The sequence below is a fragment of the Poecilia reticulata genome, chromosome 12, assembly GCF_904066995.2.
Source record: "Poecilia reticulata chromosome 12, P_reticulata-male-v2, whole genome shotgun sequence".
Classification (NCBI taxonomy): domain Eukaryota; kingdom Metazoa; phylum Chordata; class Actinopteri; order Cyprinodontiformes; family Poeciliidae; genus Poecilia; species Poecilia reticulata.
Genome location: NC_088841.1, coordinates 25765251 through 25782243, shown reverse-complemented (window position 1 = coordinate 25782243; position 16993 = coordinate 25765251). Strand labels below are relative to the sequence as shown.

Here is a 16993-nt window from a genome sequence, read left to right as displayed (position 1 = left end):
AGTGTGTTTGTGTTCGATCAGCTGGTCTCACCCTGTCTGCGCTTCGTGGCGTCACCTGTTTGCTTCAGACATTTTGTCAGATCCTGGACACGCCTTAACTCAACTACTGTTTCCAAACCAAAGTCGTTAAATTCAAAGTGAAAACTTAGTTTGCTGTAATTTATCTGGTTTTAAAAATAAAAATAAAAGAAGTTTGAATATCCATTTTAGATCCAAACATAAAAATGCTTTCACTGTTGCTTTAAGAAGATAAAAGAAAAATTTCTAACTTTTTGGGTTCTCACCTGTTTCCTGTTTTCTTGGCCAAATTTCCCCCAGTTTTTATTTGTGGCCGAACAAAATCATTTCAAGGTACCACAAACGGCCCCCGCGCCACACTTTTGAACAGCCCTGTTTTAACTCTTCTTCTCGCTTGTCGTTTACGTCCATTAATAAACAAACCAAGTTAAAGTTTCTGTCCGGTCCATTTCACCTTCTGACCCCACAGGAAGGCTTAATACTTTAAATCCTTAAAAGTTCTTGAAAATCCTTGAACTTCAATGAGTTGTTTTTAAGGTCTGTACATAATGTAACGTTTGATTAAAAAGGTGAATTTTGAAAACATTAACAGTTGAAACCAGATGTATTCATACACCTGATAAAAGGATTCAAAAAATTTAAAGATAAATCTAAACTTTTTCTGTTTTAGGTTCAGTAAAATTAGCAAAATTATTTTCATTTGAAAATGTCAGAAGACTTGGTGAGAAAGTTTTGAATTTAATTTAAAAAACTTATTATTCTTTATTGATCTGCTTATATTTTATATGTTAAACCAAGTTTTTAAAATCTTTTTGTTAAATTACTGATTTTTTTTTTCAGACCAGTGAAACATAAAATTAAATTATATTTTATTTTACTCAATAAAGAAACTTTATTAATAATATAATAACTCAGATCATATAATAGTGAATTTAAATGTCGTCTTTTCGGTTCATTTGTGTCGTTTTAAGTCTTCAAAGTGGGAAAGATGGAAGCCTGGCCGTCGTCATGGTAACCTGTCCCTGTGGTTTCAGGACGCAGACGTCTCCCCGGCGCAGCGGGACGAGGCGGTCCGCTGGCTGACGGAGCTCCACGGCCGGCTGCAGCTCTACCCGGAGACCCTGGTGTTAGCCGTTAGCATCCTGGACCGCTTCCTGGCTCCCATCAAGGTACCGGAAGAACAACACAACCTGGTTCTGGTACCAGAACATCTGTGTTAGGTCAAAACTATATCGACAATAAATACTCAAAACCTCTGTGTTTTCCTTCCATCGATCGATTAATGGTTCTCAGGTCCGTCCGAAGTATCTGCGCTGCATCGCCGTCGCCTGCTTCTTCCTGGCTGCCAAGACCTGCGAGGAGGACGAGGTAAAAGCCTTCATCACCGGGGGGCAGCGCCGCTGGAGGAACGGCAGGGGGAGGCTAACCGTGTGTGTGTGTGTGTGTGTGTGTGTGTCTCAGTGTGTTCCCTCTCTGAAGGAGCTGGCTGCCTCCAGTAACTGCGGCTGCTCTCCGTCGGAGATCCTGAGGATGGAGAGACTCATCCTGGACAAACTGGACTGGGACCTGCACACCGCCACCGCTCTGGACTTCCTGCACATCGTACGTGTCTCTCACTCACACACACACACACACACACACACACACACACACTTAGAGCTGAAACGATTAATCAGATTCATCGTGATTAATCAGTCATAGAAGTAATGTAACGATTCATGAAAAGGTTAAATTCTGACTGGGTGTTTTAGTTGTTGTCGTGAATCTGCTGACTCGGCTTGGCAGCGGCGCCTCTTGCCTTCTAAACACTAATCGGTTAAAAACAGCCGTTCACTAAATTAGTCTTGTTGCAGTTCAGGCAGCAACATTTAAAAAAGGAACTGAATTATTTCTTTATTTGCTTTTGTTTTTTTTCCATGTTGCGTAAAAAAGACTTGAGCGGTTAAATGAAAAATCTTCATTTAAGTCTGAATAACAGATTAATCTGATTAATCTTGTGAATAATTGAATTCTAAAATAAATTTCTGCTCGTTTCCTGGTTTCTTTAGAGGGTAAAAGTTGTTTCAGCCTCTGATTAAACATCAAAAATACAGTATTGATTCAGTTTGTATTTCATAGATTAAAGTAGATGAGAGACTGAATCGGCTCAGCAGTGCCACCCGGTGGCAGGAAATGTGAACAGCTCTGCTTTGTGCCTCAGTTCCACGCGACGGTGACGGCGTCTCACTCCGGCTTCCTGGACTCCGCCGGGCTGAACCGCTCCCAGCACCTCTGCCTCCTCACCCGCCGCCTCTACACCTGCCTGGCCGACCACGCCCTCATGCAGGTGGGCGCCCGGCGCCGCTTCCTGTTGGTGTGCGGCTGGTTCTGACTGACTGGGTCTGATTTGATCTGCAGCTCAGAGGCTCTGTTCTGGCCCTGGCCCTGGTCAGCCTGGACCTGGAGACCTGCTGTCCTGATTGGCTGGCGCTCACCATCGACCTGCTGAGGAAGGCTCAGGTGAGTCTTCATCACAACGAAGCTAGAGGCTCATGAAGCCGTGAAGCCAGACAGCAGAGGAGTGAAGGTCAAAGGTTATGAACCGGAACAGATGGAGATCAATTTAGACCAAATTAAAAAAAAATTAAGTTTCCAGATTTTATTCCCTAAAATATTTAATATATTTTTCTTTTCTTTAGTCTGACCTTCCTCCCATATTTCCTTCCCTCTTCCTTCTTTTATCCTTTATTTCCATCTTTTCTTTGTTCCCTCCATCCTTTTGTTCCTTCCTTCATCCCTCCTTCTTTTATTCTCTCCATCCTTCTTTCCTTCCCTCCATCCTTCTCTTTTCCCTCCTTCCTTCTCTCCTTCCCTCCATCCTTCTCTCCTTCCTTCTTTTGTTCCCTCCCTCCTTCTCTCCTTCCCTCCATCCTTCTCTTTTCCCTCCTTCCTTCCCTCCTTCCTTGTCTCCTTCCCTCCTCTTAACCATTATAATCTGTTTAGCTGCCTCTGAATCTGCCCGACTAAAATCCTTCTCCATCTCAGTCTGAATCCTCCAATCAGAGCAGACGTCCTTAAGTCCCTCTGCGTCGCCGTGGCGACCAGGTGTAACTCTTCCTCTCCCGCTCCTCTTCCTCCCAGATGGACAGCTCGGCGCTGATCCGCAGCAGAGAGCTGGTCTCACGCAGCCTGTCCACTCCCAGAGCTTCCCTGCCTCCCAACACCGTTTACATCTACCACCCCCTGCAGCTCGCCGCCCCGGCACGCCGCGCCCGCTGGGTAGGTTCCCTCCAGAACCGGTCCAGAAGAACCATGCAGAACCTCTTCTAGCCTCGGGCCAATGAATCAAACTGGTTTAGAGCCTCAAATATGACAATGAAGTCTGGAAAAATAAAAATATACGTATTTATTCTGCAGGTTAATTGATTATTTGGATGATTAATTGGTTGTTTTTGCGATTAATCAATTAATCTGATGAACAAATAATCACATTTAGCAGATTCTGTGATTATTTAACTAATTAAGCCTCTTTTTGTTCAATGTTAGAAAAACATTAAAAGATGCAGATGAACCAATACTTCCTGTCGTCTAAAGGCTTTTAAAAACTGAAAAATGTCACATTTTTTTTACCTTTATGGCCCCAGTGAGCCACCGTAAATACGACCGATCACATAACGTGGTGTGAATGTGGCTCTTCTTCTTGGTCTGTTTTGGGTCCAGGCACCATGGAGACCTCCAGGGACCAACCCGCCCCGCCTCAGGCTGGAGAGGAGAGCAAAGCTCCGCCCCCTTCCCCGAAACGCCTGAGCCACCTGCACAAAGCCCCGCTGCGCTGCAAAGCCTCCGCCAAGCGCAAGGTGAGCCCTGGAGTTTGGTTCACAAATGGCTCCGAAGGTCATCAAAGGTCAACCATTTACAGGATTAATCAATTAGTTTACATCAATGACCTCTGGAAACGTTTTTTCCCTTTAAATCTTATTATTATAACGGCACAAGTAAAATGTTTTGCTGCACAAATGTTTCATTTGATTTGTAAAAGTGGATTGGCTGGTTGACCTCTGACCTCTGGAAACGTTTATTAAAGTCTGTAAAACGTTTGACCACCTGACCAACTTCACTCTGGTTGTTTTGTTTGTTGTTTTTAGGTAAAAAACAATGATGTAAATGTGCATTACCTCCGTCTGCTCTAGGTGGAGCAGATGGACGTGGACGACTTCTACGACGGCATCAAGCGCCTCTACAACGAAGACGCCACCTCCGCCGTCCACGAGGGGGCGCCGCCCGCCGGGGGCGGGGCTTACAGCGCGGCTCCTCCCCTGCCCTCCTCTGCAGCCGGTCGGCGCCTCGTAGAACAGGAACCGGCTCGGCGGACCGACCCACCGGGTTCTGGTGTCCCATCAGCCCCTGCAGCTGAAAACAGAGCAAAAAAAAACTAAACATCCAAAATGTAAAAAAAAAAAAAAAAATCTGCTTCTGATGTAATTATTGTTTAACTAAAAAAAAAAAAAAAAAAAAAAGTAAACATAAAGCTTCCTTAAAACCTGAACGTGTCGCTAATGGTGAAAATTTCCCTATTTGTGGGTTTTTCTGCATGTTTTCCTCTTTTGTTGGTTCCTAAAATGCGACTCCTCCCCCGAGGAAGAGGAGGAGGAGGAAGAGGAGGAGGAGCAGCAGCTCGGTGCCATTTATTCATGTTACATTAAAGCTCAACCTGCCAAAACGTGTCTTTCTTTCCAGTCTGTTTCCTTGAGGTGAATGCATGAGACGTGTTTTGTTGCTTCCCAGCCAACGACTCTCCGCTTGTCGACCAATCAGGACGAAGCGTCTCCTCCTCTGGATGGACGTCTTTGTGTCCAGGCTCTCGGAGACGATGTTCCCTCCCGTTTAAGACGTTTTAACTTCCTGTTTAAATGATTTGTCCTCCGTGTAAAAAGCTCTGTTGCTCCTGCTGGAGGCGCTGCTGCTCCAGGACCCCGAACGCTAAATAAAGACTTACAACGAGACTCCTGCTCTTCTTCTTCTGATTTAAATAGGCCAAAAAGTGATTTTAGAGCAAAACCGAGTCCAGCTCGGCCTTCATTTGGTCCATTTAAAATGCAAGAAGCTGTCATTCCTTGAACAGCCACCAGAGGGCCCATGTGGTCGCGTTTGGAACAAAGTAGCTCCAACACTGAAGCATGGAGGTGAAGTGTCATGATCTGGGGATGATCAGAACCTGAAGCTCTAATCTGAAGCAGAAAAATGACCCAAAACTCACCAGTAGATTCACCGTTGGCCTAGTCAAAGCCCAGAAATTATTAAACATCTTCTCAGTCCAATTCTTGAACCTTCTTACTGAAGTTATTTCAGCTAAATATTAACCACTGCAGGGAGGTGTGCTAACTTTTTACCTCCTCCAGGAAGCACTTATTTTGTTTAATGAATTAATCTTTAACATTTGTTTGTAGTTAAATAACTTTCTCACCCATAAATGCATAAAAAACACTGAATTTTTAAAGAGGTGTATTTTTCACGCCCGTAGCTCGAACTCTCCAAAGAGGGAAAAATGTTTCATCACAGCAGCAGAATTAAAACTTTACACAATTAGATAAAAGTTATAAAAATACAGTGGTGGGAACATTTCTACTGAGCTTCTGATAGCAGAGCTAATTATTTAGCGCTTTAGCATTTTTGATGAATTGAAAAGATTTAGCACAGCTAGCTTCCCCCCGAACACATTTTGACAGTTCAAAAGAATCACTTCCTGTCGGTTCAAAAGAATCTCTTCCTGTCGGTTCAAAAGAATCACTTCCTGACAGTTCAAAAGAATCACTTCCTGTCAGCTCAAAAGAATCACTTCCTGTCAGCTCAAAAGAATCACTTCCTGTCGGTTCAAAAGAATCACTTCCTGTCGGTTCAAAAGAATCACTTCCTGTCGGTTCAAAAGAATCACTTCCTGACAGTTCAAAAGAATCACTTCCTGTCGGTTCAAAAGAATCACTTACTGACAGTTCAAAAGAATCACTTCCTGTCTGTTCAAAGAATCACTTGCTGACAGTTCAAAAGAATCACTTCCTGTCAGCTCAAAAGAATCACTTTCTGTCGATTCAAAAGAATCACTTCCTGTCGGTTCAAAATAATCACTTCCTGTCGGTTCAAAAGAATCACTTCCTGACAGTTCAAAAGAATCACTTCCTGTCGGTTCAAAAGAATCACTTCCTGACAGTTCAAATGAATCACTTCCTGTCGGTTCAAAAGAATCACTTCCTGACAGTTCAAAAGAATCACTTCCTGTTCGTTCAAAAGAATAACTTCCTGACGGTTCAAAAGAATCACTTCCTGTCGGTTCAAAAGAATCACTTCCTGTCGGTTCAAAAGAATCACTTCCTGACGGTCAAAAGAATCACTTCCTGTCGGTTCAAAAGAATCACTTCCTGACAGTTCAAAAGAAATCACTTCCTGTCGGTTCAAAAGAATCACTTGCTGACAGTTCAAAAGAATCACTTCCTGTCAGCTCAAAAGAACACTTCCTGACAGTTCAAAAGAATCACTTCCTGTCGGTTCAAAAGAATCACTTCCTGTCAGCTGAAAAGAATTTCCAATTTCCTCTGCACCCAGGAAGTGACATCACTGAAGTCTCTTCTTGCTCACACTGTGAAAGATTTACCTGTTAGGAAAGTTTCTTATCTATATTTGGTATTTTGACCCAAACATTCAACCTTTCAACCCGTTAAACACGTAAATGATATTTATGTTTGGGAAAAGTCAAGAATTATCTTTGAAACATTAATTTGCTGTCATCACATGTTGCTCCATATTTTAACGTAACTTTTAGTGAAAATCTTCAGCCGTTACAGAAACAGGTTTTGTTGCTGCTGGTTCAACCCGTACGCCAGGCAGCGACATGATTTTTAAATAATAAATATAATATAATAACTGCCTCCCACTGCGTTCTGCATCATGTTGTTATGATTCTTGTTTCTCCTCTCAATGAAACCAGTCGGATCTCGTTACGTATTTTTGTTCCGGGTGTTTGATTCGTTCAGAATCTCTCAGAATCTGACAGCAGCACAGAGGAGAATGAAGAAATGAAGCATCTGACTGAACAACCGGTTCAGGAGGAAACGGTTCCTGACCGTTTTCAGCGATTCAACCTGGTTTAAAACGTTATTAAAGTCGGAGGAGGAACCGATGACTTCCTGATTGCAGCGTTTGTTCCTCTGTCTGCCCACAGTGACAGGCGCTAACGCTAACGCTAATGCTAACGCTAATGCTAATGCTAACGCTCCAAAGTCCCAGTCAGGTTTTTATGACACCTTGAGATTCCTCTCATTGTTTGAATTTCACAGATGGTTTTGCTTTTCCATGACTTGCAGAGTCTCACTGACGACAGAGAAGGAAAACCTGAGTTGTTTACCCTCCGTCTGTCCTTCTCGTTTCTGAATCGATTCCAGGAATGTGAGGCTCTTATCAGAAAAGCTGCAAATCGTCTCTCATTCCAGTCTGAATCTGACCTGGAGTCTGTTGTCCTGCAGGAGGAATTTCACTTTTCCTAACAGTGTTTTTGTTTTGTTCATTAATTATCCACATCTGATCTGTTATTTACATCACGACAAAACCTAAAAACAGGAACGTTTCAGACCCGTTGGTGTGGAACCGGTTCCTGACACCAACACGGCGCTGAGCAAACAGCTGCCAGACCCAACATGATCACACATCGGGGCGGGACGCCGGGCTGCAGATCCGGCTTCACTTCAGGGTTCCTATGAAAACAAACAGCTTTTAGTTTAAATCATATCTGATTTAGTACGGAGGAGGATTAGGGCCACTGGGAAAAAAAAGTTCTGACTTTAATCTCAGAATCCTGACTTTTCTCAAAATTCAGATTTTTTTCTCAGAATTCTGAGATTAAAGTCAGAACTGTTTCATTTTTTTCCCAGTGGCCATAATCCTCTTTCGTAGATTTAGTTTGTGAAATAATATAGTGGAAAAAAATAAGTTAAATTGTGACTAAATTTACATTTTTTTTGGGTCAATAAGTGGTACTTATTATTATTAATCATTATTAATTATTTAGAGGGAGTTTAGTGGGTCGGTCGTCTGGTGTTTGTTTGGTCAGGTGACAAAGATGGAAGTTAATATTGATTTTCTCTGTTATGAAGCAAAAACCAGAAACATAAATTTCAGCTGAAATTGGAGTGAAAACATATTTAAAAAGCATCATATTTAAGCAGAAATCATGTTTTTCTCAGTATAAACTGTGAATTTGACTGATATGATGAACTTTATGTTTTAACTTAAAGGAATGGAACCGTTCCAGGCTACCAACGGGGCTAACAGAGCATCAGATTGTTCATTTCTAAGAAGATAAAAGTTTGCAGAACAATAACAGATCAACAGACTCTGTCATGTTAACTCACTGAGTTTGTTACAGATGCAGCAGGCATCTCCTGTAGCAGTCTGTGCACAGCGTTTCTAATAAAGCTCTGACTGGAGACTCTGTTGCCTGCGCAGCATTCTGATGGTCGTCTGCAGAACAGAACCAGAACCAGCTGAAGTTTAAACCTGACCTCTGATCAACCAATCAGAGGTTTAGGGTTTGAAGGAATCAATACTATTCCTTCAAAATAAAAGCACCTAAGTAAAAGTTTCGCCACACTTTTATTAAAAAAACTAATAAAAGTAACCATGTCAAAACCAGCAGAAATTAATTTCTATAAGCATCTTGAACCTGAACCCTAAATTAAAAGGGACATTAAATAAGTTAGTAAATATGTAGTTTTATTGTTTTCTGGTATAAAACTCAGTTAAAATCAGAGCAGAGTTTTCAGTCTGATTCACAGCTTCAGAGTGAAACCTGAGATCGTGGCGTCTGGAGGATTTTTACACATTTATCCTCCCACATCAAACTGAAACCGGAGATAAAATCCTTCCTTTGTTTTCAGCCGCTGCAGAAACTAAATGCGACAGTTAGAAACGGGCGGAGCGGCCAAAGATACGAGACCGAAACAAACAAAATGGAGCCAGCAGACGTTCATTCAATGTAAAAAGAAACATATTCCATCTTATTCTGGATTAACTTCATGAAAACTTAGTTTGCTAATGGGAAAAATAAAAAATATATAAAAGCATAAAAATCAAGTTTCGTGACAAAATCATTGATAGGTTTGATAAAATTTAGTGAAAGGAAAAAATGGATGACTTATGAAATCCAACGACAGGACAACAGTAAAAGGCCCCAAGCCATGATACTGCCACCACAAGATTTTTGACATTTAATTTTATGATTTAAAATGTTTATTTCATTGTACATTCAAATTTATTTATTTATTTTTTTTTTGTACATAATTTCATGACTTAGCCATGTTAGCTAAAGCTAGCATGTTGGAAAACATGAACACATTTAGTTAACTTTAGTCTTTAATAAAAAAATAAGATAAGAAACTGTTAGCAAAAATGTTATCATGCTAATGTTAGTATAAATGCTATCATCATGCTAATGTTAGTATAAATGCTATCATCATGCTAATGTTAGTATAAATGCTATCATCATGCTAATGTTGGCATATGTGGCATAAATGCTATCATCATGCTAATGTTGGCATAAATGCTATCATCATGCTAATGTGGCATAAATGCTATCATCATGCTAATGTTTGGCATAAATGCTATCATCATGCTAAGTTGCAAAATGCTATATCATCTAATGTTAGCATAAATGCTATCATTATCATGCTAATGTTGGCAAAAATGCTATCATCACGCTAATGTTAGCATGAATGCTATCATCATGCTAATGTTAATATTCTAATAATACATTAAATCTGCCTCTGTCTTTTCCTGTTAATCATCATAGTTTGCTGGTATCAAATGTTTAATTTGATTTTATCATTTATTGTCATGTTCCATTTCTGCTTTTTCTTCCCTTTCAGTTGTGAAACCGTAAAACGACACAAGAAGGAAGCGTCGACTCTCTCTGTCATATACATGCAGATGCATCCATATGAGGTCAAAGTCAACTTTGGTCAAAGTTTCTGTTTGTTGTTTTTGACTAAAGGAGAAATAGAGGCAGCAGCGGCTCCCAGGCGTCTCTGTAAACAAATGTAACTTTATTAACTTTTACAGAGACACTAAACTCTGAAAAATGCTAAAGTCCAAACCTCCAGTTTGTTGTTCAGGTTCTGAATAAAACACTAAAACATTTATGAGTTGCAGTAGCTGCTACACCGTTAGAATTGAGACGCTATTTTGAGCTAGCATACCCAAAACCCTATCCTGTTATTGCTGTTTTAGGCTAGCATAGCTTCGCTGATAGGCTAACTCCTTTTAGCACAACTTGAACAGTCTTTTCTGGGAACCAATCAGATCGTTTTTAGAAGCAAAATTAAAACAGAGAAGTTTTTTCCATCACTGTTGTTAGCGGATGTCGCTTGTGCGTCAGATTTACGGATGTACCAGAAACGTACAAATAAAAAGGTTCCGTCAAAACTTTTACGAAAGTAAAAAAATAAATAAATAAATTCTGTTAAATTTTTATGTATTAATTAAAATTAATGTCTTAAAATGTTTCTCTCGAGTTTTATAATTAACAAACTTGTAAATGTTTTGAGGATTATTTGGATCCAGAAATGGAGGAACAGACGGGAGGGAATCATTTTATTTAGATTTTCTTCTCTCTGTGTTTTCTTGTATTGTATTTCTATTGTGTTTTATCTATTCTAGTCATTCTGGTTGTGCAGCTGGTTTTAGTAAATGGCTGCTGTTTCTTTGAAGTGCTTTTTAAATGGAGTTGGTTTAGGAATCGAAAGCAAAACACAACCAACATTCCAACCCACTTTCTAAATATGAAATACCATAAATGCCATAAATACCGTCTATTCATTCACCGGTTTATGAAAAACCAACCAACCACAGAGAATCATATCCTTAAAAATGTTTTATTTTTTCAGTCTCCATGAGGTGTGACGTGTTTCCAAACCGTGAGGCTAAAGTTGCGAAACGATTGTTAAACTGTTGACGAATTGCTCGGTTGCCATGGTCACGTGAGTCTGGGCGGCGTTTCGACTCAGCGTTTCACAAAAGACAGAAATAAAACCTGCAGTTCTCAGACGTGACACACATTCAGAAAGCAGCAAAAAACACTTGAGTCACAGAACAAACCAGCTGACAGGGTGTGTGTTTGTGTTCGATCAGCTGGTCTCACCCTGTCTGCGCTTCGTGGCGTCACCTGTTTGCTTCAGACATTTTGTCAGATCCTGGACACGCCTTAACTCAACTACTGTTTCCAAACCAAAGTCGTTAAATTCAAAGTGAAAACTTAGTTTGCTGTAATTTATCTGGTTTTAAAAATAAAAATAAAAGAAGTTTGAATATCCATTTTAGATCCAAACATAAAAATGCTTTCACTGTTGCTTTAAGAAGATAAAAGAAAAATTTCTAACTTTTGGGTTCTCACCTGTTTCCTGTTTTCTTGGCCAAATTTCCCCCAGTTTTATTTGTGGCCGAACAAAATCATTTCAAGGTACCACAAACGGCCCCCGCGCCACACTTTGAACAGCCCTGTTTTAACTCTTCTTCTCGCTTGTCGTTTACGTCCATTAATAAACAAACGAAGTTAAAGTTTCTGTCCGGTCCATTTGACCTTCTGACCCCACAGGAAGGCTTCATACTTTAAATCCTTAAAGTTCTTGAAATCCTTGAACTTCAATGAGTTGTTTTTAAGGTCTGTACATAATGTAACGTTTGATTAAAAAGGTGAATTTGAAAACATTAACAGTTGAAACCAGATGTATTCATACACTGATAAAAGGATTCAAAAATTTAAAGATAAATCTAAACTTTTTCTGTTTTAGGTTCAGTAAAATTAGCAAAATTATTTTCATTTGAAAATGTCAGAAGACTTGGTGAGAAAGTTTTGAATTTAATTTAAAAAACTTATTATTCTTTATTGATCTGCTTATATTTATATGTTAAACCAAGTTTTAAAATCTTTTTGTTAAATTACTGATTTTTTTTCAGACCAGTGAAACATAAAATTAAATTATATTTTATTTTACTCAATAAAGAAACTTTATTAATAATATAATAACTCAGATCATATAATAGTGAATTTAAATGTCGTCTTTTCGGTTCATTGTGTCGTTTTAAGTCTTCAAAGTGGGAAAGATGGAAGCCTGGCCGTCGTCATGGTAACCTGTCCCTGTGGTTTCAGGACGCAGACGTCTCCCCGGCGCAGCGGGACGAGGCGGTCCGCTGGCTGACGGAGCTCCACGGCCGGCTGCAGCTCTACCCGGAGACCCTGGTGTTAGCCGTTAGCATCCTGGACCGCTTCCTGGCTCCCATCAAGGTACCGGAAGAACAACACAACCTGGTTCTGGTACCAGAACATCTGTGTTAGGTCAAAACTATATCGACAATAAATACTCAAAACCTCTGTGTTTTCCTTCCATCGATCGATTAATGGTTCTCAGGTCCGTCCGAAGTATCTGCGCTGCATCGCCGTCGCCTGCTTCTTCCTGGCTGCCAAGACCTGCGAGGAGGACGAGGTAAAAGCCTTCATCACCGGGGGGCAGCGCCGCTGGAGGAACGGCAGGGGGAGGCTAACCGTGTGTGTGTGTGTGTGTGTGTGTGTGTCTCAGTGTGTTCCCTCTCTGAAGGAGCTGGCTGCCTCCAGTAACTGCGGCTGCTCTCCGTCGGAGATCCTGAGGATGGAGAGACTCATCCTGGACAAACTGGACTGGGACCTGCACACCGCCACCGCTCTGGACTTCCTGCACATCGTACGTGTCTCTCACTCACACACACACACACACACACACACACACACACTTAGAGCTGAACGATTAATCAGATTCATTGTGATTAATCAGTCATAGAAGTAATGTAACAATTCATGAAAAGGTTAAATTCTGACTGGGTGTTTTAGTTGTTGTCGTGAATCTGCTGACTCGGCTCGGCAGCGGCGCCTCTTGCCTTCTAAACACTAATCGGTTAAAAACAGCCGTTCACTAAATTAGTCTTGTTGCAGTTCAGGCAGCAACATTTAAAAAAGGAACTGAATTATTTCTTTATTTGCTTTTGTTTTTTTTCCATGTTGCGTAAAAAAGACTTGAGCGGTTAAATGAAAAATCTTCATTTAAGTCTGAATAACAGATTAATCTGATTAATCTTGTGAATAATTGAATTCTAAAATAAATTTCTGCTCGTTTCCTGGTTTCTTTAGAGGGTAAAAGTTGTTTCAGCCTCTGATTAAACATCAAAATACAGTATTGATTCAGTTTGTATTTCATAGATTAAAGTAGATGAGAGACTGAATCGGCTCAGCAGTGCCACCCGGTGGCAGGAAATGTGAACAGCTCTGCTTTGTGCCTCAGTTCCACGCGACGGTGACGGCGTCTCACTCCGGCTTCCTGGACTCCGCCGGGCTGAACCGCTCCCAGCACCTCTGCCTCCTCACCCGCCGCCTCTACACCTGCCTGGCTGACCACGCCCTCATGCAGGTGGGCGCCCGCGCCGCCGCCGCCGCTTCCTGTTGGTGTGCGGCTGGTTCTGACTGACTGGGTCTGATTTGATTTGCAGCTCAGAGGCCCTGTTCTGGCCCTGGCCCTGGTCAGCCTGGAGCTGGAGACCTGCTGTCCTGATTGGCTGGCGCTCACCATCGACCTGCTGAGGAAGGCTCAGGTGAGTCTTCATCACAACGAAGCTAGAGGCTCATGAAGCCGTGAAGCCAGACAGCAGAGGAGTGAAGGTCAAAGGTTATGAACCGGAACAGATGGAGATCAATTTAGACAAAATTTTAAAAAAATTAAGTTTCCAGATTTTATTCCCTAAAATATTTAATATAATTTTCTTTTCTTAGTCTGACCTTCCTCCCATATTTCCTTCCCTCTTCCTTCTTTATCCTTTATTTCCATCTTTCTTTGTTCCTCCATCCTTTTGTTCCTTCCTTCATCCCTCCTTCTTTATTCTCTCCATCCTTCTCTCGTTCCCTCCATCCTTCTCTCGTTCCCTCCATCCTTCTCTCCTTCCCTCCATCCTTCTCTCGTTCCCTCCATCCTTCTTTTGTTCCCTCCATCCTTCTCTCGTTCCCTCCATCCTTCTCTTTTCCCTCCTTCCTTGTCTCCTTCCCTCCTCTTAACCATTATAATCTGTTTAGCTGCCTCTGAATCTGCCCGACTAAAATCCTTCTCCATCTCAGTCTGAATCCTCCAATCAGAGCAGACGTCCTTAAGTCCCTCTGCGTCGCCGTGGCGACCAGGTGTAACTCTTCCTCTCCCGCTCCTCTTCCTCCCAGATGGACAGCTCGGCGCTGATCCGCAGCAGAGAGCTGGTCTCACGCAGCCTGTCCACTCCCAGAGCTTCCCTGCCTCCCAACACCGTTTACATCTACCACCCCCGGCAGCTCGCCGCCCCGGCACGCCGCCGCCCGCTGGGTAGGTTCCCTCCAGGACCGGTCCAGAAGAACCATGCAGAACCTCTTCTAGCCTCGGCCAATGAATCAAACTGGTTTAGAGCCTCAAATATGACAATGAAGTCTGGAAAAAATAAAAATATACGTATTTATTCTGCAGGTTAATTGATTATTTGGATGATTAATTGGTTGTTTTTGCGATTAATCAATTAATCTGATGAACAAATAATCACATTTAGCAGATTCTGTGATTATTTAACTAATTAAGCCTCTTTTTGTTCAATGTTAGAAAAACATTAAAAGATGCAAATGAACCAATACTTCCTGTCGTCTAAAGGCTTTTAAAAACTGAAAAATGTCACATTTTTTTTACCTTTATGGCCCCAGTGAGCCACCGTAAATACGACCGATCACATAACGTGGTGTGAATGTGGCTCTTCTTCTTGGTCTGTTTTGGTCCAGGCACCATGGAGACCTCCAGGGACCAACCCGCCCCGCCTCAGGCTGGAGAGGAGAGCAAAGCTCCGCCCCCTTCCCCGAAACGCCTGAGCCACCTGCACAAAGCCCCGCTGCGCTGCAAAGCCTCCGCCAAGCGCAAGGTGAGCCCTGGAGTTTGGTTCACAAATGGCTCCGAAGGTCATCAAAGGTCAACCATTTACAGGATTAATCAATTAGTTTACATCAATGACCTCTGGAAACGTTTTTTCCCTTTAAATCTTATTATTATAACGGCACAAGTAAAATGTTTTGCTGCACAAATGTTTCATTTGATTTGTAAAAGTGGATTGGCTGGTTGACCTCTGACCTCTGGAAACGTTTATTAAAGTCTGTAAAACGTTTGACCACCTGACCAACTTCACTCTGGTTGTTTTGTTTGTTGTTTTTAGGTAAAAAACAATGATGTAAATGTGCATTACCTCCGTCTGCCTCTAGGTGGAGCAGATGGACGTGGACGACTTCTACGACGGCATCAAGCGCCTCTACAACGAAGACGCCACCTCCGCCGTCCACGAGGGGGCGCCGCCCGCCGGGGGCGGGGCTTACAGCGGCGGCTCCTCCCCCTGCCCTCCTCTGCAGCCGGTCGGCGCCTCGTAGAACAGGAACCGGCTCGGCGGACCGACCCACCGGGTTCTGGTGTCCCATCAGCCCCTGCAGCTGGAAAACAGAGCAAAAAAAAAACTAAACATCCAAAATGTAAAAAAAAAAAAAAAATCTGCTTCTGATGTAATTATTGTTTAACTAAAAAAAAAAAAAAAAAAGTAAACATAAAGCTTCCTTAAAACCTGAACGTGTCGCTAATGGTGAAAATTTCCCTATTTGTGGGTTTTTCTGCATGTTTTCCTCTTTTGTTGGTTCCTAAAATGCGACTCCTCCCCCGAGGAAGAGGAGGAGGAGGAAGAGGAGGAGGAGCAGCAGCTCGGTGCCATTTATTCATGTTACATTTAAAGCTCAACCTGCCAAAACGTGTCTTTCTTTTCCAGTCTGTTTCCTTGAGGTGAATGCATGAGACGTGTTTTGTTGCTTTCCCAGCCAACGACTCTCCGCTTGTCGACCAATCAGGACGAAGCGTCTCCTCCTCTGGATGGACGTCTTTGTGTCCAGGCTCTCGGAGACGATGTTCCCTCCCGTTTAAGACGTTTTAACTTCCTGTTTAAATGATTTGTCCTCCGTGTAAAAAGCTCTGTTGCTCCTGCTGGAGGCGCTGCTGCTCCAGGACCCGAACGCTAAATAAAGACCTGACAACGAGACTCCTGCTCTTCTTCTGATTTAAATAGGCCAAAAAGTGATTTTAGAGCAAAACCGAGTCCAGCTCGGCCTTCATTTGGGTCCATTTAAAATGCAAGAAGCTGTCATTCCTTGAACAGCCACCAGAGGGCGCCATGTGGTCGCGTTTGGAACAAAGTAGCTCCAACACTGAAGCATGGAGGTGGAAGTGTCATGATCTGGGGATGATCAGAACCTGAAGCTCTAATCTGAAGCAGAAAAATGACCCAAAACTCACCAGTAGATTCACCGTTGGCCTAGTCAAAGCCCAGAAATTATTAAACATCTTCTCAGTCCAATTCTTGAACCTTCTTACTGAAGTTATTTCAGCTAAATATTAACCACTGCAGGGAGGGTGTGCTAACTTTTTACCTCCTCCAGGAAGCACTTATTTTGTTTAATGAATTAATCTTTAACATTTGTTTGTAGTTAAATAACTTTCTCACCCATAAATGCATAAAAAACACTGAATTTTTAAAGAGGTGTATTTTTTCACGCCCGTAGCTCCGAACTCTCCAAAGAGGGAAAAATGTTTCATCACAGCAGCAGAATTAAAACTTTACACAATTAGATAAAAGTTATAAAAATACAGTGGTGGGAACATTTCTACTGAGCTTCTGATAGCAGAGCTAATTATTTAGCGCTTTAGCATTTTTTGATGAATTTGAAAAGATTTAGCACAGCTAGCTTCCCCCCGAACACATTTTGACAGTTCAAAAGAATCACTTCCTGTCGGTTCAAAAGAATCACTTCCTGTCGGTTCAAAAGAATCACTTCCTGACAGTTCAAAAGAATCACTTCCTGTCAGTTCAAAAGAATCACTTCCTGTCAGTTCAAAAGAAT

At 41.9% G+C, this 16993-nt stretch overlaps 2 protein-coding genes across 2 annotated transcripts; both read left to right on the top strand.

Moving 5' to 3' along the window:
* Positions 1-923: 923 nt before the first annotated feature.
* LOC145554331 (cyclin-I-like) lies at positions 924-4981 on the top strand (the record flags this gene model as incomplete). Its single annotated transcript, XM_081613895.1, has 9 exons — positions 924-1187; positions 1312-1386; positions 1480-1620; positions 2219-2344; positions 2416-2517; positions 3139-3280; positions 3646-3854; positions 4188-4332; positions 4932-4981. Coding segments are annotated over 9 exons (1254 nt in total), but the record flags the coding sequence as incomplete, so codon positions are not given.
* A 6029-nt stretch (positions 4982-11010) lies between these two features.
* LOC145554330 (cyclin-I-like) lies at positions 11011-15771 on the top strand. The gene is made up of 9 exons (XM_081613894.1): positions 11011-11018; positions 12082-12322; positions 12447-12521; positions 12615-12755; positions 13350-13475; positions 13555-13656; positions 14270-14408; positions 14849-14985; positions 15320-15771. Exons 1-9 carry the CDS (start codon positions 11011-11013, stop codon positions 15479-15481), a joined length of 1131 nt encoding a protein of 376 aa, XP_081470020.1. The 3' UTR covers positions 15482-15771.
* The last annotated feature ends 1222 nt before the right edge of the window (positions 15772-16993 follow it).